This window comes from Pipra filicauda, unplaced genomic scaffold (genome assembly GCF_003945595.2).
Source record: "Pipra filicauda isolate LSUMZ 115617 unplaced genomic scaffold, ASM394559v2 scaffold142_size1944046_pilon, whole genome shotgun sequence".
In the NCBI taxonomy this organism is placed as follows: domain Eukaryota; kingdom Metazoa; phylum Chordata; class Aves; order Passeriformes; family Pipridae; genus Pipra; species Pipra filicauda.
The window spans coordinates 1,880,761-1,908,500 of record NW_024103907.1 but is presented as its reverse complement, the minus strand read 5'-3'; the positions used below and the strand labels follow the sequence as shown (position 1 = coordinate 1,908,500).

At 35.9% G+C, this 27,740-nt stretch overlaps 1 protein-coding gene across 6 annotated transcripts in view; it reads left to right on the top strand.

The window, feature by feature from the left end:
* Positions 1-27,740, top strand: part of IFT88 (intraflagellar transport 88) — a 44,665-nt gene extending 16,925 nt beyond the window's left edge. For 5 of the 6 annotated variants that reach the window (XM_027743383.2, XM_039378668.1, XM_039378667.1 and 2 more), the window contains exons 16-26: positions 1,501-1,587; positions 2,235-2,421; positions 2,953-3,061; positions 4,522-4,672; positions 5,836-5,951; positions 9,238-9,290; positions 11,131-11,196; positions 12,823-12,929; positions 17,245-17,299; positions 26,686-26,781; positions 27,470-27,740. In XM_027743383.2, the coding sequence (XP_027599184.1) occupies positions 1,501-1,587; positions 2,235-2,421; positions 2,953-3,061; positions 4,522-4,672; positions 5,836-5,951; positions 9,238-9,290; positions 11,131-11,196; positions 12,823-12,929; positions 17,245-17,299; positions 26,686-26,781; positions 27,470-27,591 (1,149 nt within the window). In that variant the 3' untranslated portion in view covers positions 27,592-27,740. Of the gene's footprint in view, positions 1-1,500; positions 1,588-2,234; positions 2,422-2,952; positions 3,062-4,521; positions 4,673-5,835; positions 5,952-9,237; positions 9,291-9,423; positions 9,615-11,130; positions 11,197-12,822; positions 12,930-17,244; positions 17,300-26,685; positions 26,782-27,469 lie in introns of those variants that run through there. The other variant, XM_027743384.2, reaches the window with a different exon arrangement.

Genomic DNA, 27,740 nt, shown 5'->3' with positions numbered 1-27,740 from the left:
TATTTACCAGTAAATGACCAGTAAATGAATTGAGTTCAGAGTCCACGTGAACTTTTTATTATACATGAAAAGGACATTACTTCCTCTCTGATCTTTATCATCAAAGATACCTTTTAGCAGTAAAAGCAAAGTTAAATAAATCAGCTGTAATGGGAAAGAGCTTTTCAGAAAGTAACTTTGAACTATAAAGCTCTAAATTCACTAAAAATTCCATGAAGAATTTTCTTGATAGTAGAGTACCTCAGATATAGTAGTATGGCATCTGAAAATATTTGGGATCATTCCCTTTTTGGAGAAAGTCACAAATATATATAAAATTTAAAATTATCATAGTTACAATTCTTACATTTCTGAGACCACAAAATCCAGAGCCTTTTGAAATGCTTTTCTTGGTTAAAATTGGTGTATTTTTAGAGGATTTTCTGTTATTGGAGAATATTAAGATCATTAGTAATTCATAGTTCTTGGGTGGAATGTAGTTGACTAAATCAATGAACTTCATTTAGCTGTGTATACTGTCGTTTTACACATCATTCGTTTTTTGTGTAGACTAGTAGACTAACTGTGAAACATTGTATGTATGACAGTCAATTAAAACCTGTTTCATTTATGTTTATTTTGGCATTTGACATACAGTATAATGCATTTGCTTTGATATGTAAATAGCAGCTGAAATGTTTCACATCAAGAAAGAGGGAAACTTTTGAATTGCTAGTGTTGATGGCTAAATTGAGGTTGCCACATCTGTGTTGTGATACATGATGGAACTGGGCTCACTGTGATATTCTAACAGTTTGTGTAGTTAATATAAATATTTGGCATCAAGAAGACAGATTTTTCTTAATCATTTAGTCTGCAGTTAGAAATGTTGTCCAAAAGAAAAAGCTGCCTTTTATTTCGAAGTTTCTCTCGTAGTTTAAATATGTTTACTTTTTATCTTTATTTTGAAGTTGATGAAATTTAGTTTTCATGTAAAAGTTTTTAAAAAGCTTTGTGGCTTCACATGTGAGTACTTCCTAGACTTGGGCGGTTGTCGTTGTCTTAATACACAAACCAACTGCAAGTTCAAGTCCAGTCCTATGCTGTTGTGTGTATTTTTTTACATATGGCACGTTCTTTTTTAGCTGGAAAACTATGTATGAGAATTTTAATTAGCCAGATTAAAAGCAAATCATCTAACGTTGTGTTTTATATGTATAGAATTGTCAGATATCTGTGTAGTTCACAGTAGCCTTATCTAATCTAAATTTTGGAGAAGTAATAAATATTCAATATTATAGAAATTTTGTGACCAAAATTAATGTTATGTATAATACAGATATACTGTTGCGTGTACATGCTTTAAGTATGTGTTACAAGCTCTAGTAATTATCAAATATGTGAGTACATGAGTTGATAATTTTAGCTGTTTGTTACTGTGAAGTTTATCAATGCTTTCTGAAAGGATTTTGGAGTAAGTTTACTTCAGTTGGAAGTAAGTTGTTTCCAAATTACTTCTAGGCACTGGAGACTTTGAAAATGTTTGAAAAAAAGGATAGCAGAGTAAAGAGTGCAGCTGCAACAAACCTTTCGTTCCTTTATTATTTGGTAAGTGTTTGTTTCAACAAAACCAGGTAAGAACTGCGGTTTATGTAGCAATTTCTGTATTTTTGTAACAATTTTTGTGTCTGTCTAAATAATCCCTGTAAACAAGAAGAAACTCTGTGCTAGAGGAGTTAATCTGGAACACCAGTTCTTGGCTGTAGTTGCAGTTTGGATCAGGTCTTTTTGTATCCTCTTGCTGGGAAGAAGAGTGAGATTGAGCCCCAAGCCACAGAAGTGTATCTGCAGTGGGATTTGTGCAGCAGCTCAGTGGCTCCATTTAAAACATGGGTCCTGGAGACCCAGGTTGAACTTAGGAAGACCTGAACTACGTAGCTTAGGCAGGTGTGTTTGTGTATGAAGTTTGTAGGGTATGGGTATTTTTTTATTTATTTTTTTTTTAAATAAATGCTACTTTAAAAGAAAACTTCCAGACCAGGTGGGACACAACAGCAAGACACATCTCAAGTGTTAAGTTATCAGCGACTAGAAAGAGATGATCTGCCTTATGCAAATATATAAGAAATATTTTGGGAATGAAGAATCTTTTTTTTTTTTTTAATCCTCAGTCTTTTGTAATTCCTGTAAGAAGCCACAGCTGCAAGAAAATTAACTGACAAAGAGCTAATACAATGTTTGTTTTGTTCATGTAGGGGAATGAATTGGCACAAGCAACTAACTATGCAGATTTAGCTGTAAATTCTGATAGGTATAATCCAGCAGCTCTAACTAACAAAGGAAATACTGTTTTTGCAAATGGAGACTATGAAAAAGCAGCTGAATTTTATAAGGAAGCTCTCAGGAATGATTCCTTATGCACTGAAGCACTTTATAACCTTGGTAAGTCATAGGTGCTTTTGTGATTTAGCTTTTGTCTAAAGGTAACAGTTTTTCTGAGAATCTGTCTTTCAGAGTGTTCTTATGTAGAAATATATGTGAGTTATTATTACTTTATTGAGTAATTTATGTTATAGCAAGATATTAACTTGTACTTCCTGTCTGTTCTGCAAAAAAAATCCCTGTGTTAAGAAAATTGACTAGTAATTCCAGATGAATAAGTTACTTTGAAGATTAAGAAATTTATGCTACCTACTAAAAGTATACCAGTTCTAGCATTATTAAACCCTTATTCCCCCATTCATCTTGTTCAAAAAGTGAGATTACACGTGTCCTTGCACTTTGATTGGGTTCACGTTCCTTGTGTTTATCAGTTTGGTAGGTCAAGCATGGCTCTCACAAAGAGTCTGTTAATGTCAAGGCAGTCATACTTCCTCCAAGTACCAATTTTGGTTTTCTTGTTATTCTGTCAGTTAGTAGGCCAAAGTAGTCTTTTTCTCACTGCATTGAATCTGTAACCTTTATTTTTTTTAGGTTTAGCGTACAAGAAGTTAAACAGGATAGACGAAGCTTTGGATTTTTTGCTGAAACTCCATGCAATCCTTCCAAATAGTGCCCAAGTCCTTTACCAGATAGCAAGCATGTATCTTTTTCTGGATTATGATAAGGGTGGTGGTTATAGTAAACTCATTTAGTCTGAAGTATGTGTTTCAATCATGACAGGGTGACTTGGAAATTTACTGCAGTGTCCATTATAGTAAAGATGATTTGTTCTCTGATGTTTGTGAAAATAAGACCAGAACTTAAACCTGCTAGAACATTTCCAGACTGAAGAAATACATTAAGACTGCTCTCATTGCAGGGAATTAGTGATTTACCCTCAGTGTTAAATTGTGTCCTGGAATATTTCAAATGCTGCTGATTTTATTATGAAAATAATATGGCATATATAAGCACAAGTAAGTAAAATATTTAAGAAAAAAAATTATGGTTAATGAATATGATGTTCTCTTCTGAAAGCTGTTTTCAGATTAGTTAGTGTATGTGTAAGAAAATAATTATCTCCCAATACTGCAAAAGCTCAACAAATTGAAAAGCTGAGGAAGGGAGGAATTGGCTTTGCACATCACCAGTGATATTCTACACTATGAATTTCTTTAACAATTCTGAGGATGTGCAAACTGTAATAAAATCCTTCCCAAGGCAGAACAGATTTCAGTTGCTGTACTACACTTCTAAGAATAGTGTAGATAATAAAAATATATTTTAGTCGGTAAAATAAGTAACCTCCAAGAATACCAAAGGACTCTGATCTCTGTTGCTTGTTGTATAGCCCCTTTACAACAGCATAAATGGCCCAACAACTCCCAGTTCCCATCTGGAGCAGAGTTTATCTGCTTTACTGCTGTGTAAAACTGTTTTCCACCAATACTCACAAGCTTTTTGCATGATAGGTAGGATGCAGCAGAAAGTGAAAAAGCAGGTTGGGCAGTAGCTCCAGCTCACACTACTGAGAGCTCTGAGCCATTGTGCCCCTCAGGGGTGACTGAGGAGGGAAGAGCACACTACAGGCTGAGTTACAACTAATGCTGCCTCTCTGGACCAGAATCTGGCTTGTGCTTCTTAGACATACAGCAGAAAACCTCACTACTGGCAAAAGTCTGTTCTTGGGAATAGCAGTTTTACCTTATCACTTACAGTAAAACAAAATGCTGTTAGTATGAAAAACTAACCAAGTTGTAAAGGCTAAAAATCAGTGGCCTGGTTGTCAGACTTATTCTTATAAACAAGGAAGTCAAAGTAAAATTAGTGTCAGAAAGAGAGAGAAGAATTGAGCCCAAAGTTCTGTTGAGCCCAACCTGGTTTTAAGGTGAAAGAGCAGCCGAAGTCTCTGAATATTTTTTTTCCTTTAGCATAACAAAAAGACTTTCTAATGGAAATGAAATTATGAAAACAATACGAAAAAAAAAGAAGGCCAGTGTATCTTCACGCTACAGTGACTGGTGTATCTGTTCAGCACATGGATTGCATTAGGTAAAGTAATAGGAATTCTGAGTAAATCAAACTACCATTGGCATCAGTCCTTGACTGAAGAAAACTCAGATATGAGATCATGGAAGATCCCAATCAAGCCATAGAGTGGCTCCTGCAGTTGATCAGTGTAGTACCAACTGATCCACGTGTACTTTCAAAGCTAGGGAAATTATATGATAATGAAGGTGATAAATCCCAAGCTTTTCATTATTACTATGAGGTACTTGCTCTTATATTGCTTTTTCAGTGCACTTTATAATAATTACAGAAAATTTTGCCCTAAGTTCCTATATCAAATTAACAATTGATTCATTTAAACTTTTTAAAATGTCCTCCAGAAAGGAAAAAAAAAAGAGATACTGGGAGAGACAAAATCTCATTTTTGTAGTCAGAGCCTAAGGAAACACATAGCCTGTGGTTCCATGTGGAGACCGACCCAGACTTTCATGTTTCTTTATGTGGTCATTGTTTACACTGACCTGTAACAGTTTTATTTTAAAATATAGTCTGGGACAAAATAAAATCTGAATATAGCAAATTTAGTAAATGTAGTAATTTTAAAGGTGTGTAATGTGACTGAGTTGATTGGAGGCTGTGTCTGTATAATAGATATGGAGATACGTATATAATGTGTTTATATATGTAAGTTTATATATATATATTAGCAGTATAGCTATACATTATGTATACATAGTTGCATAAAGATATACAGCCTCTTTAATTTCAAGTCAGCTCTACTACTATCTGTAGTTTGGAGAGATTCTTCTGTCTTAGAAAAAAGAATGATGGGAAATGGCTTTGTTGCAATATGAGGGTTCTTTTTATCTCTGAAGTAAGGATGACCAAAGGCTGTGTTGCAGTCTGAATTACTAGTTGAGTTGTGCTTGATGATAATTTTGCTGCCTATTTCAATGGGAATTTCTAAAAAGCCGAAAATGTTATTTATGTACATATGTATAGAAAAGAATGCTTTTAGTTGAGTTTTCCAGCAGACTGATGTGAATATGAAATTGTACACGTATTAGTTAGCATTGTTTAATGTTTTAGGTAACTTACTCATATGTAGACATGAGCTAAGTAAATGTTTTTGTTGTTGCAAGCTATTTAAAATAGTATTTCAAATAAGGCTGGATGGAAAATGTGACAGACTCATCTCAGGTAACTTCTAAAAAGCATTCTGCAATTAGAAAACTTGGCATGCCTTTTTTTTTTTTTTTTCTTTTTCCCAGGATCACTTAGTACAGCACACTACTTCTATTCATTTATATTACACATTTTGGGCATCTGGAGACTTAAACACTTGAGTAAGATATTCCAGAAGTACCATAAAGATGTTGTTTATCACTAAAATTGTGGGGTTTTTCACCTTTCCTGTTTTGTCAGTCATACCGGTATTTCCCTTCAAACATTGAGGTCATTGAATGGCTTGGAGCATATTATATTGACACCCAGTTTTGTGAAAAAGCCATTGAGTACTTTGAAAGAGCAGCACTTATCCTGTAAGTAGTTATTATTTTATGCCTACTCAGATTTGTGATTAGACATCCATAAGTATACCTAGAGATAAATCAGTTGTATAACTTTATTAATACTATAAGCAAACATCCGAATTAAGAGTATTTGGGATATTACTTAATTTTCTCAACTGTCTGTTCATTTACAGTGTGTTTTTGTTCTTACTGTGCAACTTCAATGTTAAATAAGATCCTCCTTTGGGCCCAAGAAAGTATTAGGTATTAGACCCTCTTTTTCTCTGTTATCTGCCATTAAACACAGCTACAAAGTGGGCAATAGCTCTCCAAAGCCACCAAGACCTCTTTCTCCGTGGCTTTATGTGAAATATTTCCTTTCTGTTGTTTTGTTATGCAGAGATGATTTGGTGGTTCAGATAAATGCGTGTTTTAGCCGTTCTTGCTGCATTTCCACTTTTTGCATCACTCCTACTTCCATAAAAAAGCTATTACAAATAAGGTATATAAGTAAGCAAAATTGTGCAGTGCAGTGCAGGGGTCAGTGAAAATAAGTTTGCAGATTAAATCGATCCTGATAGAGATGTTTGAAATATACTGAGTTCAGTTCAGCAACTTAATGGCTAAAATTGTCCATTAGCAGAACATGATGCACTTCAGAAAGTATATAGGCTATATACTTTATTTTAGTTCAGAAAGGGAGCTTACCAGAGAATGGTTAAATAAAATTTGGTCAAATTTAAATCTATAATCCAGAGTTCAAAGATAATTCTAAAAAGACATGCATATGGTCTTTTTATGTGGAATTTGTGAAGCATTTTGTGTTAACAAACCAATTCATGCAACTGAAATTCACTTGAATAAGTGTGAATTTCTCTATTTTGTGTTTTAGGAAACCTACCAAAAATCATACTAAACAAAACTCTCTTGTTTCTTGTCTTGTGATGATCCAAAATTTGACATTCTTTTTGTTCTGGGAATCTGAATGGGCATGCCTGTACAAAGACAGCGTGTGAACAAAAAGTTTGTACAGTATCACTCAAGGAAAAATTATACTGCAAATAGGTTGTTGCCATGGCCAAGAATGCGCTCAGATATCAGTCGTAGTCCAGGTGTAAGGTGATCAGGAAAACTGTTTATTGCTCTTAATTGTTTCTTTTATATTCTTTGCATACTATCGTGCTACAACATAATTGGTTAAAAGTCTCAAGCATGCTGTACATACTTTCATTGGTGACACTGTGCATGCTGTCATTGGTGACACTGAAGACACTGTGCACACTGTCACTGGTGATACTACACACATTTTGATTGGTGACCTTTGGTCTCGGCTGCATTAGATTTGTTCCGTCCGGCATTGCAGTAAATATTTCCTTAGAGTTGTTTACATTCCTCTGCAACTTCAGAGCTGCAACTGCTCAAATTCAAGGCCTACCATTCAGTCGTTTCCCCCAGGTTGTAAGAAGTTCAGTAAAAATTACTAATTCTGGCTTTGAGACACTTGAGTTGGAATGGACATTAATTGTAGAAGAGAAAATCCAAGGTTTAAATAAGGATTAAAAATGAAAAAAAATAATAAAAAAAGACATAGACTTCACCCAAATGGTGTTATAATTATAAAGAAATAGAGATGTAGATAAGATAAAAATACCCAGTTCACAGGTTTGCCAATATTCTTTTCCCTATAAATACTGGCCATCTTAAAAAGTTATATTTTAGTCAAACTATGAGATTGCAAATACTGGTGTTCATGGCCTTGTTAGAAAATTTTGAAAGAAACAGATGAAACTAAAAAGAATTATTTCATAATCTTGTTTTGGCAAAGATATAAAGATTTTGTGCTTCTTATCTCACTCAGTCCATGAATGAAGCATGAAGTATATGGATTGTAAAGTACTTAATGAATAATTGGCATATGAAATTCTTCATTGTTATTTGTAATTGTAATCTATCTGTAATAGAGAGAAATTTCTCTGTGGGAGATTTTTAACAGTAGATAATGATGCATAAATATTTTGGTGTTTATTTGGTACTAGAAATAGAGCCTAGATATGCTAAATGGTAAATATGTCTGTAAATATAAATTGCTACTGATTTTAAATAGTTATGTTTTTAAATTATTTTAACTGTGAACAGCATTTTTTAGTTTAACAATTTTTAGTTTGTTTACTTTGTTTACAATCCATATACTTCATGCTTCATGCATTCAGTATTTTAATCACAATAACTACATTTTAAATTGCATTCTAAGATAACATGTTAGACAATGAACTGGACAACAGCTTCCATTATTTTATTTTTACCAGCATGCACAAATCTATCGTAATAAAAGGAGTTGTGCAGTTAATGCTTGCTGCTGACAATTTCTTCTCGCTAGAATTTTCATACTGAACTATGTAATAAACTTTATTTTCGTGTCTCCTTGACTGCCTTTGTTTGCAGGAGACACATTCAACTGAAACTAAAAAGGTGCAGCGTCTGTATTTCATGAGCTTTTTTGGCAACTACCAGGCAAACAGATTATTTAGAGTTAAAAATGGCCTGTGCTACGATTAGAAGGAAAAACTGAAGAGAATAAGTACAAAACTATTCTGAAAATGTTGTCTTACAGTACCTTTTGGATATGCTACTATTGCATTGTAAGCCACATGTGGAAAGTGCTTTGGCTTATAGAGGATCTTGACACTATTGACGTTAAAATTTCCCAGTTTTCACATTAACTTGAGCAGAATGAGGAAGGAGTCCAACTGTTTTATTGTACATGCTGAAACATCTCAAATATTTTCTCTGACATACCTGTCACCATTATGTGCTAAAAAGAGAAGGAGCATATAGGCAGCAGCTAGATGCTGCAATGGCATCTTAGGCAAAAAGGAGAAACCAGAGTTTGAAGCTGTGAGTGGGGAGTGTGCTTCCTGGCAGGGATCTCTTGGGCATGCACGGGATCCTAGTGGTAGGGCCTCCTCAAAATACAGTTTAGCATTTTCTTCTTCCCCACTGCATGGTTCTGTAACTCTGACAAAGATGAGTGGTTCACCTGTCCGGTCTACTAATTGTGTCTGGGCACAGAATCATGAGCAGGAGGAAGGCTATAACATACGACTGAAAATGAGTGACATCAAGGCCTGAAAACAGGTGCATGATGCAGGGGTGAACTGTGTGTGAATTGAGCTGGATAAGTTCTTTCTAGGAAGGCAATAGGCTAGGTGAAAAATTTATTAGTAGTTTAATAGTAGGTCTTTAGCAGTGCTATGCAGATTATTTTGCTTATTCATTCTTTGGCAAATGTGCATAACTTTATTTTATTTATATACAGGCCAACACAAGTGAAGTGGCAGCTGATGGTTGCAAGTTGCTACAGGAGAAGTGGTAAGTTCTGTAACTTTCTGGTAACTGGTTGGAGGTTTGTAACGTTTTTTTTTGTAATCCATGGGGGTTGTTCAGACTAGACAATATATGAAGGGAGCGTATAGAAAACATGGAGATAAACTGGTGTCTGCAGTTCCAGGGCAAGGAGCAACGGTTTTAAACTGAAAGAGGGTAGACTTACACTGGATATTAGGAAGAAATTCTTTACTGCGAGGATAGTGCGACACTGGAACAGGCTGTCCAGAGAAGTCGTGGATGCTCCATCAAGGCCAGATTGGGTGGGGCTCAGAGCAACCTTGTCTAGAGGAAGGTGTCCCTGCCCATGGCAGGGGAGTTGGAACTAGATGATCTTCAAAAGTCCCTTCCAAACCAAACCATTTTATGATTCTGTGTTTTGTTTTGATTATGTTTTGACTTTTTTCTTTTGATCTTTTCTGACTGATGTGAATATTGGTGCTAAAGTTTGTGTGAACACTCAGTTATGTATTATTTTGTTATAAATTTTCTCTGTATATGTAATAAAACATGAAGTTTCTTTTAAGTCCAGGAAGTGTGCCTGCACTGACTTATATGTGAAACATTCCTTGTGCTCTTAAATAAATAAAGAAAATAGTACAGCACACGTGATCTGAAGGTTTTTTGAATGTAATTATACTACCAACTGATCCAACATAAACAGTTAGTTTTTCAAGTTGCTTAATTCCCTTTTCTTTTCAACAGCAGGTATAATTTTTCAATATTAAAATAGTATTTGCACTACACAAGCAGAAGAGAGTCTTAATGTGCTGTATTTCCATACTGGAAATAGAATACACTGATAAGCAAAATTAAAAGAGACTAACCTTTTTGGGGTTTTTCACCACCTAAAATGCATTCAGGATACTTGATGATGTAAATTATACTCTTCTTTCTTCCTGTTCCATCTTGTCCCTCTTCTTTATGCTTCTTTAGAACTTCACAGAACAGTCTTCCATAATAAATAAGTGCATTTTCTCACTTAGCTCAGTTATTTAATACAACAGTGAGAAAAGGAACAGGACCTGGGGAAGCCAGTGTATTAAGAATAATCAGCACCACCCAAAACTAGACAGATGAAACATTTTCCCAGCAAAGAAAAACAGTGGGCTTGGCTGCTTCTTAGATCATTTACGGTTCATTGGCAAAATTCCCGGTTTATCGTGTTAACACATAGCACATCAGTTTGATCTCTGCCTCACACCAGGAAGAGAAAAACAGTGATATCTCAAGAAACTTTTTTTGTCAAGTATTTAATGGATATGATATTTTAGATTTACAGGGTCAGTCAGTCCTTTCCATAATCAATCTGAGTCAAAATTGAAGGCAAAAGACTTAAGGAATAATTACTTCACTACCAGATCTGGGCAAAGGAGAGCCACACAATTTGTATTTTGATGTCAGGAAGGACAGGCAGAGCTCTGCTGTTAGATATTTCCATTTGATCAATCCATACATTTGCAGTCCCAGATAAGTCCTGTTAGGCTTGATACAGTTCATCTAGTAGTCGTGTTGTAGAAACAGAGTATTAGAGGAAGGTCAAAAAAAAAGGCAAAAGTCAGGAAACTGCTCTTCGTTAATTTTGTTATTTACAGAGTAATTTGGACTGTTTTCAGTGGTTCTTAATTTTTACTGTTAAAGTAAATTACTATTAAATTACGTAATTAAAGAATTTTAAGTTTGGTCTCACCAAATTTGGTCTTATAATATTAAATTATTTACTCTAACTAAAAAGATACATTGATGTTAAAGTGTATCAGTTTCACATCAGATATTCTTTTTTATGTTTGACTGTGTGGATAGGAGATGTTTGTTTTATTTACAGGTAACTACCAGAAAGCTCTAGAGAAATACAAAGTCATTCACAGAAAATTCCCAGAGAATGTTGAATGTAAGTTGTTTAATTCCGTGGTACAACTATCAAAGGAAACTTTGTTACATAGAATATGTGTGTTAGTAATCATATGACATGTTTTTCATATGAAAATATTTTTATGAACTAACATTTTTATTCATGCTAATGCTGCATGTTTTCTGTGACAACACTAAAGTGTGATTTAAGAAATATTAGGTCAATGCTGAAGAAGAGTGATGAAAATAAACTTAGTTATAACTGAGTCGGATTGATTGAGTTCTTTCTCATACATAACTATGTTACTTATTAGATATTTCTTGTGATAAAATATATGTATTTGTACTTCTAGTTCCTGCTACTTGAAATTCCTGCTGTAAGTTTCTAGATATGAGAAAATCATATTGCTAAGTTTTACCAAAGCCAGGCTTTCCAAAAAATGTAGAGGGTGAGATTTTGTTGCTGGGTTTTTAAGTATAGTTGGTCAACCAGTCTCTGGAAATCTTTGAAGAGTAAGACATTTTGCAAAATCAGTCACACCTGTACTCTAAATAAAAAAGCCATGTAGAAAATAGGGGTTGTCGGTGGTTGTGAAAACATTCTGACATCCCACACTCTGCCTCACAAATTCCAAAATACGAGGTTGTCGCCAACAAGTCTATGCTTTTAAATGCAACATGGGAAGAACATTAATTCAGTTTTATTTTAAAATTGTATCATTCTGCTTTAACAAATTTATTGCTTTTTTAAAGAGGAATCACACAGCTCTCTTGTACAACTGAAGTTCAGTGCTAAATATGGTGTTCATTTTGGTCACACATATTTTGGAGGGGTATTTAGTAAACCTTTTAGAGTGCAAATATGTTTCTGAATGTAGTTTCTACAAATTACACAAATGGAGGCAGAAGTTAGACAAGACAATTTAACTGATTTAAGTTTTCTGCTGCTGAAACAGTGGTTCTTCACTCATCCCTCCCTGACCATGTCTTCCCTAAACCAGCAGAAAACTAGCTTAGCACATAATGAATAACATGTTTGTTAAAGTGTCAGCAGAGAAATGTATCATGTCATGCTTGTTTTGGCTTCAGTTCTTTCAAAGGAATGTTGACAAACACATAGGAATAGCAACAATGTCTTCAGTTTGGTATAGTGTCTCAGGAGAATGTTTTTAGGGGTTCTTCTGGTTCAATCATACAGTTGTAGTTAATTTTCATGTCAGGTTTGTTGGGATTTTTTAATTCTATAAATACTACTCTTTAAAAATCAACCACAGCAACAGAAAAAAACGTTTTGATTCACTTGGCATTTGTAAAATTGCTTTCAACAAAATGCTCTTGATAGCAGCTCCTCAGTAATGTCTTAGTATCATTACTATGCTTCCAGCTTCCGAAATATTTTGCAAATGTTAAGAGTTCTGAGCCAGGTGAGTTAGTGCCTTCCACATGTATAAATGGTATTTGTACTCTTCATGGATATAGACACACAGAAAATGTTGAATTACCTGCAAAATATCACAACTCGGATGGCGATACTGGACTGGAGTCACCTTATTTGCACAGTTGCTTGCACTGTTTGCCATTCTGCATGTCCAGTTCTGTTGGGGTGCACTTGTAGTTGGACCTGCTTGTAAACCTTTTTTAATGGTGCTTTTTGCTTTTCAATTAGGCCTCCGATTTTTAGTTCGTCTCTGCACAGATATGGGGCTGAAAGAAGTCCAGGAATATATAACAAAGCTCAAGAAAGTGGAAAAATTAAAAGAAATAAGAGAGCAGGTAAGTACATAGATGAAGCTAAAATAGTATTTATTTTACTTCAAGATAAAATGTGTTATTAACTTCCTGGTTTAGAGAGGCTTATGTTTTGAGGTTTGGGAAGTTTAGTTTTAAATTACTGGTCAGTCTTATATCTGTCTGAATAGTTTTTGAATACCGGATTTTCTGTGATTTTTAATACTAGTGAAAGATGGACTATGTGGATGTGATGGGAATGCCGGAACCACTTGCATAATTCAATGTCTCTGGAATGTCATCTTTCCTACCTACTTGCCAGATTTCATTTAATACTTTAGTGTACTTATAAGCCAAGTAATAATGCAACTACAGGGAGAGGTGGGGAGCCCAAGAATTTGTCTTTTTGTTATATACAAAGCTGCAACATTGACAGATTACATAGTTAGATGTAAACTATTCATATTAGTGCCAGTTTTTAAACTGAAAAAAAATGCATGGAACAGCAACAGGCTGTGAAAGGTATGAGATCATAACTTGTGTTCTGCTCAGAAGTGAGCTCACATTTGTGTGTGTGTGTGCACTGGTGCATTGTTTTCTTGCTATTCTGGTGATAAAGTAAGATTTTAAAATGAAAAACAGCTGCTTGTTTAAAAAGCAGTATCCCTGCTGTTGAACTGCAAAGTGTTCAAGTTTGCTTTTCCTATTGCCTCAAAGCTACATAGTCACATTAGGACACATTAAGTCTTAACTAATTTACTGTGCTCCTAGTAACACTTACTGGGTCCCCTTTGATGCCAGATACTTTTACTTAAGTTCCAGGGAGTCTGAGTATGCCCATGGACACTAGGACATTTTAAAAATGAAACTCACAAAGGGAAACACTGATCAAAGGATTCCAGCTTTATGCTACAACCATACTTTGAAGGACTAGCTGAAGTGTATTGGTTTGAATTTTCAGTAAATGTAAAAATTTAAAGCACTTGCAAAAATGGACAAAAGAAGCAGTCTGTGGCTGTAGTGGGATTAGTATTCCTCCATGTCTCCCCATAATCATATCAGTAAGCAAAACAGATGACCGGATATAATGTTTCTATTCTGCAAAACTCATAATTAAGAGATCTCTCTAAAGTGTGTTAAACAGGTTTTGCTTGGTTTCTAGGGAATATCAGTTCAATGTCAGTAATATACATAGCTCTTTGCAATAACTTTCAATACCTCAGCACTTTACTTGGGAAAGCTCACCAGTTAAACCAGTTACAACTGGATTATTTTATAGTTCATAAGAGAGAAAGAGGTGGAGAGGCTATCTATTTCCTTGCATGTAATTCTGGCTTTTTTTTTACACTGAAGGTGTTAATTATGTACAACAGATCTGCAAATGTCAAGGATTTTAAGGAAAACACCTTTTTTCCTTTCAGAAAGTTAATGTTCGAATATGTTAAAAAAAAAAAATCACATCTCTTTCTGTTTATTTCACATTGGAAGTGTGAGCTTTCCCAAACCATTTCTCTACTTTCTCATGAGGAAAAAACTACCAGTAGAATATTTAGAAGTTTTAATCATCTAAGTTACTTAAGATTTTAGTAACAGAGAAATCACACTTAAATTATGGAGTATTTTTTCATTCTGACTTCATCATGTTAAGGGAATTCGTACCTGTCATATCTGAATGACAGAGGTATCAGTGGAATCCAGTACAGATGCATGGTAGCACAAGTTACTGCATAGTAAAGGAACAAAGAAAGATGCAAGAAAAGATGTTTCAGGATGCATTGCAATTTAGTATGTGGCTGTCCTGTATTAGAAGTTGAGTATCTCTGTGACAGAATCCCAGCATCAGCGCTGTCTTGCAAACAATAGCCCTGCAGTTCCTTTTTTTGTGATTGCATCCGGGTTCCATACCCTGGTTTTGGGTTGGGGATTTATTTTTTTTGTTGTTGGTTGGGGTCTGTGTGTGATTTTTTAGCCTTATGTCTACCATCTGGCTTTGGAAATTACTAGGGTTTTTTTGTTCTAAGAATTTTCTTCTGTCTTCCGTGACCATATAGTCATAAACTAAACTGTCAAGTTCTAAAATTACCAAAATTTTATTTCACCACCTAAGTTTCCAATAGGAATACTGGTTTCAGTTAGCAGTACCAGATATAGTTCTATTCCTGCTCCCAATTTCAGATTAAGCCATGTTTTTCTGATTGCACCCAGTAAACACAAAATAGTTAAATGCTGGTGTAGTATACCTGCATTTCAAAGTCTGCACACAGACTTTGTCTTCCTGTAGAAATTTATCAAAATTTGCTATTCTGGCATTGTTTTTCCAGAATAAGTACATCCACATGGAGTTTTTACCAAAATAAATATTCTGGAGTACTTATTTCTCTCAGTTCTCAAATATGGACAAGTTGTTAAATACTTCCAGCCAAGAATCTGAGAACATCTGTGGAGTTCATTCCCTGTAGAAATTTTTCTCCCTGCCTCTCACAGCATTCAGTTTTTACTGCAACCTTCATATGTTGGGGCATTCTGGGGGGGATGTTGGGTTTGTTGTTTGGTATTGGTTTGGTTTTTTGCTGCATTAATCTTCCCTTTTCATGTTTCAGTTTAAAAAAGACAGGTAATAGTGTAAAAGTTCACACAAGCTCCTCGGCACTGATGTATACACACATTACTATTTATTTCCGTTAAGTGAGCTTAATGACTGAAAATGAGGGGCTGATGGGGTGTGCTGTGAAGCAGTGATGATAGGTGCAAATGCTGGCAGGGACTTACTGCCCTTACCTTCAGGCATCTACATCTGGGCTAACCATCCTGAATGTCTTTTGCAGTCATGGAAGAGAAACAGGCATTTTTAGGGTGGAAACCTATTTTGAATGTCTGCTTTTAGTATGGGATTACTTACAAACTACTCGCTTGGAACTTTACAGGAATTAATCATATGCTTAAGCTGTAGTACTGATGTAGTATTTTGGGAGTAAAGTCCTAGGATGTGAGTGCCGAGAGGGCACTATCATCTAGGGACTGCTTCCCTCTGGCAGTCAGAAGCTAAGCTTCCACTGTCAGACTTGATGTCAGTCATTCAATGTTTGGAGAGTCTGAACATGCTTCCTGAAGGATTGATATATGCTACTTCACTGGACTGTGAAAACGATATTTAATACAAAATTCAGAGAACATATTTTAGACTTGAGGATTTCCCAAAATAAATAAAAAGTATGAGAAATTCTGGTTCCAGACTAAATTGCTCCTCTCCTAGACTAATCCTGGTTTCACACTAGGCTCAATGCTTTCCTGTCTGACTCCTGTGAGTTTTGATTTAAGAGTTCTTCCTTTTTCTGTTGGCATGAATCTTGAAAGTTCTTTCACTTCTTTGGTACCATTCCAACTTTCCCAGACTCCATTATATTGTTCTGGTGAAAAATGAGTGAAGAAGCTTCAGTAGTTGACCTGAAAACATGGTTAGGTAGTGTGCACGTGTGTTTTCTTCAGATCCTGAAGTCATATTTTGAAATAAGATGCAGAGATACTTTATTAATATCTGAGTGCTTTAAACACCAAGTTTTTGTACCTACCTATCAAAAAGTCCCTTGCTGAGATATACATTCTTGTAATTGACAAGATGTATGCGTGAGAAATTCGGTGTTTTGCCAGGAGAAGCTGAGTCTGCCATATCATACAGAGGTATTGTTTTGATAAACTGTTAAAGTTTTCAAATAACACTTAAAAAAAACACAGCTGGAAAATGTTTATGGTACCTTCCTCTTTGCAAGAGAGCTGACTTTTTAAACACAGCTTTTAAAGTATTTACCTTCACCTTTATCTTGCATTTAACACTCAACAGCAAATTAAATTTTGCTGTGAAGTACAGTACTGTGTCAAGAATTCAAAATCTAAGATCCATAGGGTGAGTAGTTTTTTTATAGATTCCCATACTTCTCCCCTTTGAGTCTTTACAATAATAAAATGCTTGTGGGATTTACAAGATGTTAATAGGTAGAGGCTACTTTGAACTCATGCAAGGAGGGCTATGTTGCCTGTTTTTTCAGCTGTACTTTACAAAGTAACATCTGAACTATTTTTATGCACATTCCTTGTATAAATTTTATCTGAAGAAAAATAATTTATTGAGATATTCTTTTCACAGAACTCTTGTTTTATTGGATTTAACAATGATTTTAAGGACAGTTTTGTATGTTGAAAAAACAGGGTTTATTAGTTGCAGTGTAGTAAGTCTAGTTTAATGTTCTTCTACTGTGTTGTTAATAAGCTAAGTTAAATTTTCAATAATTATCTCTAATATATATATATTGCTAAATGGGGGTTTTTGTTCTAGTCTTTTCAAACCTTTTTCACTGTTCCCCAGCGCATTAAGTCTGGCAGAGATGGCAGTGCACGTAACCGCAGAGAAGGAGGTGGTGGTAAGTACACAAGGCCTCTGCTTAAATATGCAATTTGTCAGGATCCTAAAGAAAACAGTTTTTCTGAAAGTGTTTGTAAAGTCTCCTTACATTCTGAAATGCACACAAATATGCATTGAGCAATATGGAAGTACTTCACGAATTGTTTCAAACTTTTTGATTATCTCATTGCTGTATGAAACCACAACTGGTACAGTAGCATGGATTTGGTCTAACATTTGTGTTTTATATACAGATATCAGGGTATTTCTAAGACTAAATTTCTGCTTTTTTTCAGTACTGTGGACTTGAACATTTTTATCCTATTAACTTGGTATTCGAACACTCTTACCCCGTTAACTTTGGAATATTTACTATAAGGAATCATTTATGAGAACAAAACAGAACACATAAGCCACGAAAACCAGGAATTCATTGTTTCTTTATTTAATGAGCAGGAAAGGGAATTTTTTGCCCACCGTCTAATCTACTATGTTAGGTGTTCATTACAAGTTCAAGAGACTGTTCTGTGCAACCAACTCCATAATAAGGATAACATACCCTTACTGTCTTTGAGTTCTTCCTTCCCCTTTTCCCAGTATAGCAGAAGCAAAGTACTAGAGTCTTCCCCAGAGGAAAGCTTGCTGACTGACTACTAAGTCTCTCTGCTTCTATAGATTTACGATGCTGACTTCCATAAATATAAAACTCATGCAATGTAAGTCAGGAAACTGTCCTGCTTCGTCTTTTCTGCACTAGGTAGCCTGCACATTGCAGAGCTAATGATTTTTCCCTCCCATTATTAAATCCATGAAATGTTAGTAATGTAAACCTAAATGTTCCCCACTGCCACTCTAAAGAAACTAGCAGACCTAAGGCTACTTCAACCACTCGGACAAAAAAAAATCTGTATTTTGACCCAAAAATTAAATGTTTTCTTTGCATTGTGTTTTTAGCTTATCTTAATATCAATCGGTCTCATAAAAAGATATCCCCTATAAATTCTTGCCTCTCTTCCCTTCCTCTTACACAGAAATAATTTATGATTTTTTTTTTCTTATTTGGTAACTATTTCTCCATCTACATAGCAGATATTTTACAGCATGTATGAAATTCTATAGGGCCATGAAAAGTCATGGAAATTATTAGTGTAATCAGAAGATGATCTTAAAATGCTGTTACATTTATGAAGACTGCTCTCCTGGATTCTCCAAGGCTTAAGAGTGTTGGGTGCTTAAGAGAGATCTCATTCCTTTTTCAGCTCAGTAATTTCACTAGAGAAGCTTTTAAATCATTTCTTGATATGTAGAAGAAACTCCATACACCTAGGATTGAATTTTACCTGTTCTGGGCCTCAGGCCAAAGTAATTCTTGGAGTGAAATTCCTTGATTTGGTAACAGACAGGAATGAAAATGTTTTTGGTCTGTCCTGTGTTACATAAGCCCTGTGATCAGGCAGCCAGCTAGAGATGCCAACAAAACGTTGGTGTGAGACAGGATTGGTCCTTGTTCTCTGTCATAAAGTAAGATCCACTTTGTCTTATAATAAATAGAAACGAAGAGCAGCATTGGTAGCAGGCAAGGATATTTACAGCTATGCAAAACGTTGCACCAGGCATGTAGGCAAAGGGCACAAAGAGTCTCTTATCTTACAGCTCTATTTTGTAACTATTTCCACCCTCATTAGTGAAAAAGGGGTATGTTATCAGGAGAGAGTGAGTTAGTAATTTAGCAAAAGATATAAATACTGATCAGGCTGAAAGGATGCTAAAACAACACTAATCCCCCAAACTACCAGTTTGTCAATACTTCTTTTAAAGACAGAAGTATCTATGGTAAATTGTCCTTTTTTTTTAAATTAAAAAAAGAGAATGAGAGGGTAAGCAGGGACAGAATTGACCTAGAATTTGCCCTATCCATAATTCTTAGATTGTTGCTGGAGATACTATGTCAAGGATATGAAAGAATGGAAAAAAACAGTTTGGGAACAAGTCTGTATAAGAGCACGTTTGAGAAGTCTTCGTTATACAAATTCAGTGCCAAAGATCCAGCCTCTCTGGAAATGATTCTGCAAACACGCAGAGGTACAAAGAAGGTCCTGTATTGAGCCTGGAGTTAACTTGTTTGCTGGGGTTCTTAATTAAAAGTTGTGGTGAGATACTTACATGTATTTTTAGCACAAGTTAAAGGCGTTACGCACATTTTAACTGGTAATATTGACTCTGGGGAGCCTTATCAGTGAAGAAACTGCACACTCACAGCATCAGATGTTAAGGACTATGTTGCAGTTTGTCTACCTTTTACTGAGGATTACTGAGTAATTTTGTCTAATGTTTGGCATTATTCAGCTGGGTTATGAGCTGTATTTTTGAAGTGTAATAAATTTCTGTACATGGCCTGTGTCAAGACACATGTGAAATATAAACATGGGTTATTTTATTTCATAATGACTTCAAAAGAAGAATTAAAAGAAATGGTATACATTTTAAGATTAGTCTTTTCCAGTGGTGTTGCCAAGACCAAAAGGGATCGTTTTCCTACACTGTATGAGGGATTTGCCATCATTACTGAACCCAGTGAAGCATGGAATCCTCCTTAGCTCAGTACTTACTAGCTAAGTTAACGTACCTACTAGCTAAATGAAGTGTGTATGCATTCCAAATATTTTAGGTATGATGCCTGTTTTATTTCTTCCCTCTTAGCAGCTCGCTGTCCCCATACTTGCTGGCATTCCTAACAGATTTTTTTTTCCCCGAGTATTTTGTCCCTATGTAGTTATTTATATTATAAGTATTAATAATTCAGACTTCTTGGTCTAGGAAATATGATCTACAATTGCTATTAAAGAGGAAGCTAAGAGGAAAGAGAACTAAGCCAACAGGGTTTGTACTTCAAAGGGCATCCACTACTTTGCCAATATAAATTAAAACAGAAGGTGTATGAGATGCACTAAAGCACAATTTGCACAATAGGATTAGTGTATGTATGAATGGCACACAGAATGGAAACAGGGAGACCAAGAAAACTGACATGTGTGTCAACATCAGTTAAAGTCTGCTCTTGTCGTGTGAGGAAGATGAGCATTAAATCTAAAATGCCTACCTAAAATTGAACACATTTGTCACTCTTATAAAAAGTGAAATTTTCTTCTCCCCACAATTATCAGAGTTATGATTTTCAATCTTATTTGATTTATGTTGGAAGGAGATGACGTTGATACGGTCCTGTTAAAATTATTCTTTTTACTATATGAAAGGAGAAAGAAAAAGAAAAAAAAACAAAACCAAAGCACCACAAAACCCCGAAGGAAGCTAACAGTACATCTCAGTTTAGGCAGTTCTCAAAGATTTCCTTTCCAATAATATTTTCTTGTTTTCGTGCTCATTTTTTTTGTGTTTTGCAGAAATATGATGGTAACATTCAGAATTTAGAAGTTAGGGCACTGTGGTTTTTACTACCATAAGAGATTTTTATTGTTTAATAGCACGGTGCCTTTAGATAATGAAAAGTATGACTTTAAGGAATACATTGCCATGGCAGTGTTTGCTTGGTCTCTGCATTTGCCCAGCTCTCTGAATGGGTGGGTTTGTACTGGGTGAGAGGAACCATGGAGTCTCAGACAGGAGCCCAAAGAAGCAGTGTTGAATTCAGAAGATGAAAGGCTGAGCACTTTGCATTCTCCTTATTACCTAAGCCTGTCCAGATGAATTTGGAAAGGACACCATGTGAGAGTAACTTAGGTGTCTTTTCCCTTTTTTGTTCCACTGATGATGGTGTTAGTGGAGAAATTGGTTTGTCCGTCCCGTATTCAAAGACCTCTTACCATCCCATAGGGATTTCCTCATATATTATGGAAGCACATTATAAATGTTACGGCTGTAGGCATCACAGATAATCTTTACTGAGAGGTGAGAGATTTTCTTGTTACCCTGCAGCCAGGACCTCATGATCACTTATATTTTCTAGGCTTTGTGTGCCTGTTGATGCCTCGTTAATTAAAAGTCATTGTGAGATGGTTCCATTGGCTGTGTGTGCAAAATAGGAAAAATGTTTTCTTAATAGACAGGGAAATCTCTGAGTGAAGAGAATATCTTAAGTTTTCTGCTATGAACTCACCTGAGGAGTTAGCTGAACTGACACACCAGATCAAATCAAAATGACCTGCAGTGGAGTTAAAAATTGCATCACTTCCCGTGCCGTTTCACAGTTTTAATATAATACTCTGCCTTCTACACTGAACTTACTCTTCTCTTTGGTCAAACCAATGCCCATTGTTCTCCAAAGATTGTGTCTGTATTCCAAATATGAAAGATACACAAAGCTGCATTAAAAGGCATTCTGGATTCAATGGAGCATTAACCCACTGTGCACTTTGTTACATAAGCATCTTGCAGAGGAGGTGGATTACCAAACAACCTTACCCTTTATTATCTTTTCCTAATGAGTAAAATGGTACTAAAAATTCTAATTTACATCCTTTGTGATCCTGGAGGAGTATTGAGTGCAGTAGTCTCATCACTGTAATTGCAACTAGTGAGATTCCTTTAAAAAATAAATACAAATACTGTGGATTTTATGGGTTGGAGTACAGACAGGTATCATGCGACGTAGAAAGTACAGAAACACATAAAAGATTTAGAATGTTTTTTGCTAGATATCACTTCCTAAAATAGGATTATTACAAAATAGGATTACTCTTGAAGTATGTTGCTTTATTTATTTTTCTGCCATTTAAAACTAACCAATTTTTTTAAACTTAAGTTTTATGCTTTTATTCTTTTTTTTTCTCCTCCAAATTCTATGTGGAGGAATTAATTCAAATTAGTTTTTGTAAGATGTTGAACAAATATAAATAAATGGAACATATTATAATAGAATAAATTAAATAACCTAAATATAGTAGTACGGTCATGACTTTTAAACAGATGAGAGAAAGGAATGCACTGTAAAAGGTATCAGCATGCAGTCTATTCTTTATGTCTTTGTATGCATAGTGCCCAGTTAAGGCTACTGAGGGGAAGATAATGTCAGCATGATAATCCAAGTCTCAAGTATAATTGTTTTACAGAGTAAATGTATTTGCAAATCAGATTTTAAAAATATATTGACCAACTCTACTTAATTAGTTACTGGTGCTTTTTCAACTGAAACCTGGAGCCATGTTCCTGCAGTCAGTTTATGTGTCTGTGACCACATTTTCACCCCAAAGTGAGTACTCAGGGACTGCCTCCACATGAACTATAATAATAACATAATTAATAAAAGCACAATAAGTAAATAAGGAACAGGTATTCGTTGCAGTGAAGGCTTCTTTGATACAGAGAACAATTTAGTTCAGCAGTGGTCGTCCATTATTCAAAAGCTGTCTTTAATTAGGAGCATGTGTTTGTACAGTTAATACAGTAATGCAGATAGAATTAATTCGCAGTTTGAGAAATGTCTGCTTGTAGTCCTTTGATTGCAAGTGCAATCAGAAAGACATTAACACTCAAAGCTGTGTTATTAGCAGAGAAAAACTACAAATAAAGCTTTTTATCCACAGTTTTTATTATTATACTTTGACCCAATGTTAGCTTTATTTTCTTCTGTGTATTACTTTGAAAGTTAGTTTCATTCCCTAATCCAAAATGTGTATAAAATCTTTTTCCTGGATAGGGTGAGGGCAGCAGGGAATGGTGAGTAGAATCTGTAAAACTCACCTTCCAAAAGTATCTGTGTCTGTGATAAAATGCTTTAAAAACAATTCCTTCCCTGAAGTTCTCTTCACTGTAGGATACCAAAATCCTGAAGTCTGCATTGCAAGCTTGTGTTCCTTAACATTGCCAAATTATGTGTGAATGTATACTGAATAAAAACATGCAGATGATTTATCTGCAAACAGAACTAGAAAAAGTAACTTGAAATGAGATTTAAACTTCCGGCAGATCATGTTAAATGGTCAACAGAATTTTTACTAGCTGCCGTATTGGCAGGCAAATCCTGTATCTCATGGCAGAGTGTCAAGAAAAGCTTACCCCAGTTGGCTCAAAAACTAGGACATTCCTTCTGAAAGCTGGAACTCTGGGTTCGAACTCCCTCAGGTGAAGGAAGGCATTGAAGCCAGACCTCTCTGTTCCTGAGCTGCTGTCTGACATCTCCATGTAACGCAGATGTTGTCAAGCACCTCTTACTTTCTTCCGTATTTCTCTTCCATGTCTTTAGATGTGGTCATGGATGCTTCTCTTCCATGTCTTTAGATGTGGTCAGAGCATATTGCAGTCCATGGAGACTTGATGGGGTTTTGCCTGTTAGCCTATTTTAAACTAACTGTGGGCTGCTACCAGAAGTGGTGTTAACCTTGCCTTCATTCTTGCTGAAGATATAATGCTCATCTAGAGGTAAGGTGAGCTGCATTGCTTTGCTGATCCACCCGAAAAAAGGTTTTCATTAGGTTACTTCTAAATGTATCAGGAAGATGCTCCAGCACAGCCTGCTGCCACTGGACAGCATATGGAAGGGGATACGATGCAGGGCAGGAAGGGCAGGGTGCTCCTTTCTGTGGTGAGATGGGGCTAGAGTGGTAGGTTCAGAGGAAACGAAAGGTGGAACTCCTTACCTCAGGTTCTTACACATGCAAAAATTTCACAGGGTCACAAGAGAAGAACGGACAAGTTCTTGGAGAATAAGTCCATCGATCCCATTATTAAACACAAAGAGCTGCCCCGTTTCCCCGAATGCACGTTTGATTTACAAACTGTTGGAAGCTAGGAAATTATTCTTGGAGAGCTGCTGTATATACTTGCTTTACTTACAATGCTCTTCCCTCAGCATTTTGTGATCTTTTGTATGGACAATAAGCCAGTTTAGATAGACCTTTAATCTAGTAAGGCATCCATATGTTCTTGCTGCTTAAGTGTTAAGAGGACACTGTGCCCATAGACACCTACTCATAGTTTTTCCAGGGTGTGTTTAGTCAAGGTGGGATGTATTGATCAAATAGAGTGCAGTTTCTGGAAACAACAGCCCACCCCCTCTCAGCACTTCTTTTCTTTCCCATTCCTTTTCCTGTGTTCTTGCTGCTTTCCTTGCACTACTTCTAGCATTAATCTCACCCTTTGGTGAGTTGATCCAGTCCATTAAAAACAGTAAATAATGTGTTTGAGCAACTGAATCAAATCTGAAGCCTGAAAAGCTCTAGTTGTGTGAAGAGCTACATTTACTCACTATTACAGCACTTCACAATTCCATGTACTGTATTGGCTCATAAACAGAGAGGGGAGCTTAGGCTCCAGGGTCACAGGCTGAACAACCTGCAGGCATGGCCATTTTGGGCAACTCGATCATAGCAATATGTGCTTAAGGAACTTCAGAGCTATGGAAGGGGGAGCAGGGTTGGACATCCAGTAGATGGGGAGAGAAAAAGAGAGGGAAATAGACTTCAAATTTTGGACTTACTGCCTCATTCCTTTCTTGGACATAACCCTAATAAAACTTAAGGGTCTTAGGGTGTCCAAGAAAGCCTCTGTTTTCAATTGTATATTTTTAGGGCAATGAGATGTGCAGGTAACTTGTGGATATTATGTTTATCCCAGCCAGTTTGGTTTGTTTACCATCCTTCTTTTCCGTCTTTTAGTTAATACAAAGTATTTCACCTTCCTCTGGTAGTATTGCTAAACCCCACGTGTTTTCTTCCTTCACAGTCAAAAACCTTTGATATGCCATCTTCTTCCTCTTTTATTTTCATTATACCCAGTTCTTCTGTTCTGGAACCAACCAATTAAACCTGTGGAGTTTCTTTGACTAGCTCATTCTTCCCTAGTTTAGTTTCTGCTGTGTCGTTCCTGTCTTTGCAACTCTTTACTGCTTCTTCCAATTTTATTCATTATCTTGTAAATTATTTCTTTTCCGCTGCGCAAGACTCTGTGCCTACATCTATCCTACTCTTTTTCTCCTTGTTATCATTTTGTATTTTCCTCTAAACTGTCCTCAAAACATTTTTATCCACACCATCTTTGTTGTACAGGCCTGTCCAGAGCCTGCTGAACTCAAGGGACGTCCCTTTTTGTAGTTTCTCAGCCCTTTGGTTGAGCCCCCCCCAGTCCAACCCATTGATTTCTCTCCATTTCTTCAAATCCTTCGTTAAGTATTCACTTCTTTCATGAAGCCTTTCAGTGAGAATTGGTCTGAGGGAGGTAGATGTACATTAAAATACTTTTTCTTCGTTTTGAAATTTCACCTGTAATCTGTATCTTGTGAACTTATTCGGTGTTTGACATGTGACTGTGTGTATTAGATCTTGCTTGGAGCAGAGACATTGTTCTTCCAATTTAGGGCTGAGCAAACGAAAGTCTGCAATAGTATTTATAGAGATATTAAGGTTTGTCATCTTTGTAGAAGTTTGGGGTTTTGTTTGTTTGTTTTCTTTTAATTGTAACAATATTTATTAAAATAACATTTAGAGTAAATAAGGCAATGGAAATGTGTTGCCAAGTCCAGACTTTGTAATTAATGTTTACTAAATGAAACCCATTTTTGCTCCTTACAGATGGGAGACTTTTAATAACGGTGTTCTTTCGTGTAGTAAATGAGCATGTTTGTATTTGGCTGTTTGGCATGCCCTGCTTTCTAAGTTTACCAAGTCAAACTCGAAATATTTTCTCCTAGGACAAAATATATGTCATAAAAATTTTTTGTAGCAGATGAGATTGAAAGCTTGCCATGAATGTGAAAAAGAGATTGAGAGGTGAACAGAATACTTAAAGTGTCTGGAACACTGCAGTGGCAAGAGAATGTTAATCTGATGTTGTCTGGGCAGGAGGGAGCCCTTGGAGCCGACACATTCCTTGGGGCCCCGCTGCAAACTGAGCTGCCAGCACAGTGTTTACAGCAAGATGTAGGGCTAGGATGGTCTGTATACATGAACTGTGCCTGCCTGCCATGCAGACAGCACGTGTCAAATATACCCTTCTCATTAGAAGCAAAGTCAGTGTTGTGTTTAACTTTGACAGTACGGAGCAGGTGGATCACACTGCTATACTGGTAAGCACACAGACATAGGAAATGTCCCGTATACCCTGTAACGGTGTTTATATTCACTGTGCTTATTTTAACTCCAAAATGTGACTGTAATTTATAAGCAACTGAAATGTCAGCATTTGAAGCAGAAATATTTTAAGGTGTTTACTCCAAAGTAAATAAGGCTGTATAGATTTTTTAAAAAACATTAACACACACGTGTATGGACACAGTGTCCATTGTGTTTTAAAGACCACTATTACAACTGAGTACTGTATCCATCATGAAAAGATGGTTTCATCCAAACCGTGTTTGACAGATAGTAGTAGCTAAATTGATGTTGTTCTTGTATCATGATTTCACAGAATGTAACAGCATGTTATTTGTCTTCCTTTTTTTTTTCTGTTCCCCAGACAGTGGTGGTACCAAAGGGGAAAGACTGAGTGCCAAACTAAAAGCTTTGCCTGGAACAAATGAACCCTATGAAAGTAGAAGCAGTAAAGAAATAGGCAAGTGGACATCTTAGGCCTTCTTACTTTCCTGGCCCTCACAGACTGGAAAAATAAGGAGAGAGGAAAACATAAATTATTGGAAGAGCATGTAAAATTAGATATTTAGGGAAACACTTTCCTCATTAAAATGAGATTTTAGCTTCATTGTTCGGAGCTCACTATAAAGTAGTTGTAAATATTAGGAAATGTGGCTCATTTATTTTCATATTACTTTCAGTATCTGTCTTCTGCATCTTTTAAATCAGTTTCTGTGGGTCTGCAGTCATGAAATCTTCAATAAGATTGAGTTTTCAAAGGGGTTTAAAAACTCAACTCCATGTGGAATGCGGTACTTCCTAAAAAGCCGTTCTTTAAACAAGTAATCAGGCTTGCTGTTCCTTGCACTTTTCCAAAGTCTTTTTCTCACTGTTATATAATAACGAGAAATTTATTAAAAAAAAAAGAAGGGGAAAAAAAGGCTTCTATCACTAGCACTCGGGAACTTCACTCTAGTGCCCTTCATCAGTTCCTAAATGCAATATTTTGTTCTCCTTTAGTGTTCATGTGCTCTTTCTGGTCTGCATTTCAAAGACACCTTACAGATGTGTAGTGCTAAAACCCAATCTTGTGTTTGATTTTGTATGTTTGAAACAAAGCTAAAATTACTTGCAGGTAACCATTTCAAATGTATTTATTTAAATCCCAGATGCCTCCTACATAGATCCACTTGGCCCACAAGCAGAAAGACCAAGAACAGCAGCAAGAAAAAGAACTGAGGAAGATGACTTTGCTGATGAAGAACTAGGAGACGATCTGCTTCCAGAATAGCATATGGGCCACTCAACATTTTTTTTAATCCCTGTAAAAGTTTTAGCTGAAAAACTTTCATTCATTATGATTTTGTAGTAGATTTTGATAAATTATTTGGGAAATATTTTGGATATATGGTACCTTGTATTAAAAACCTGTATTTGAAA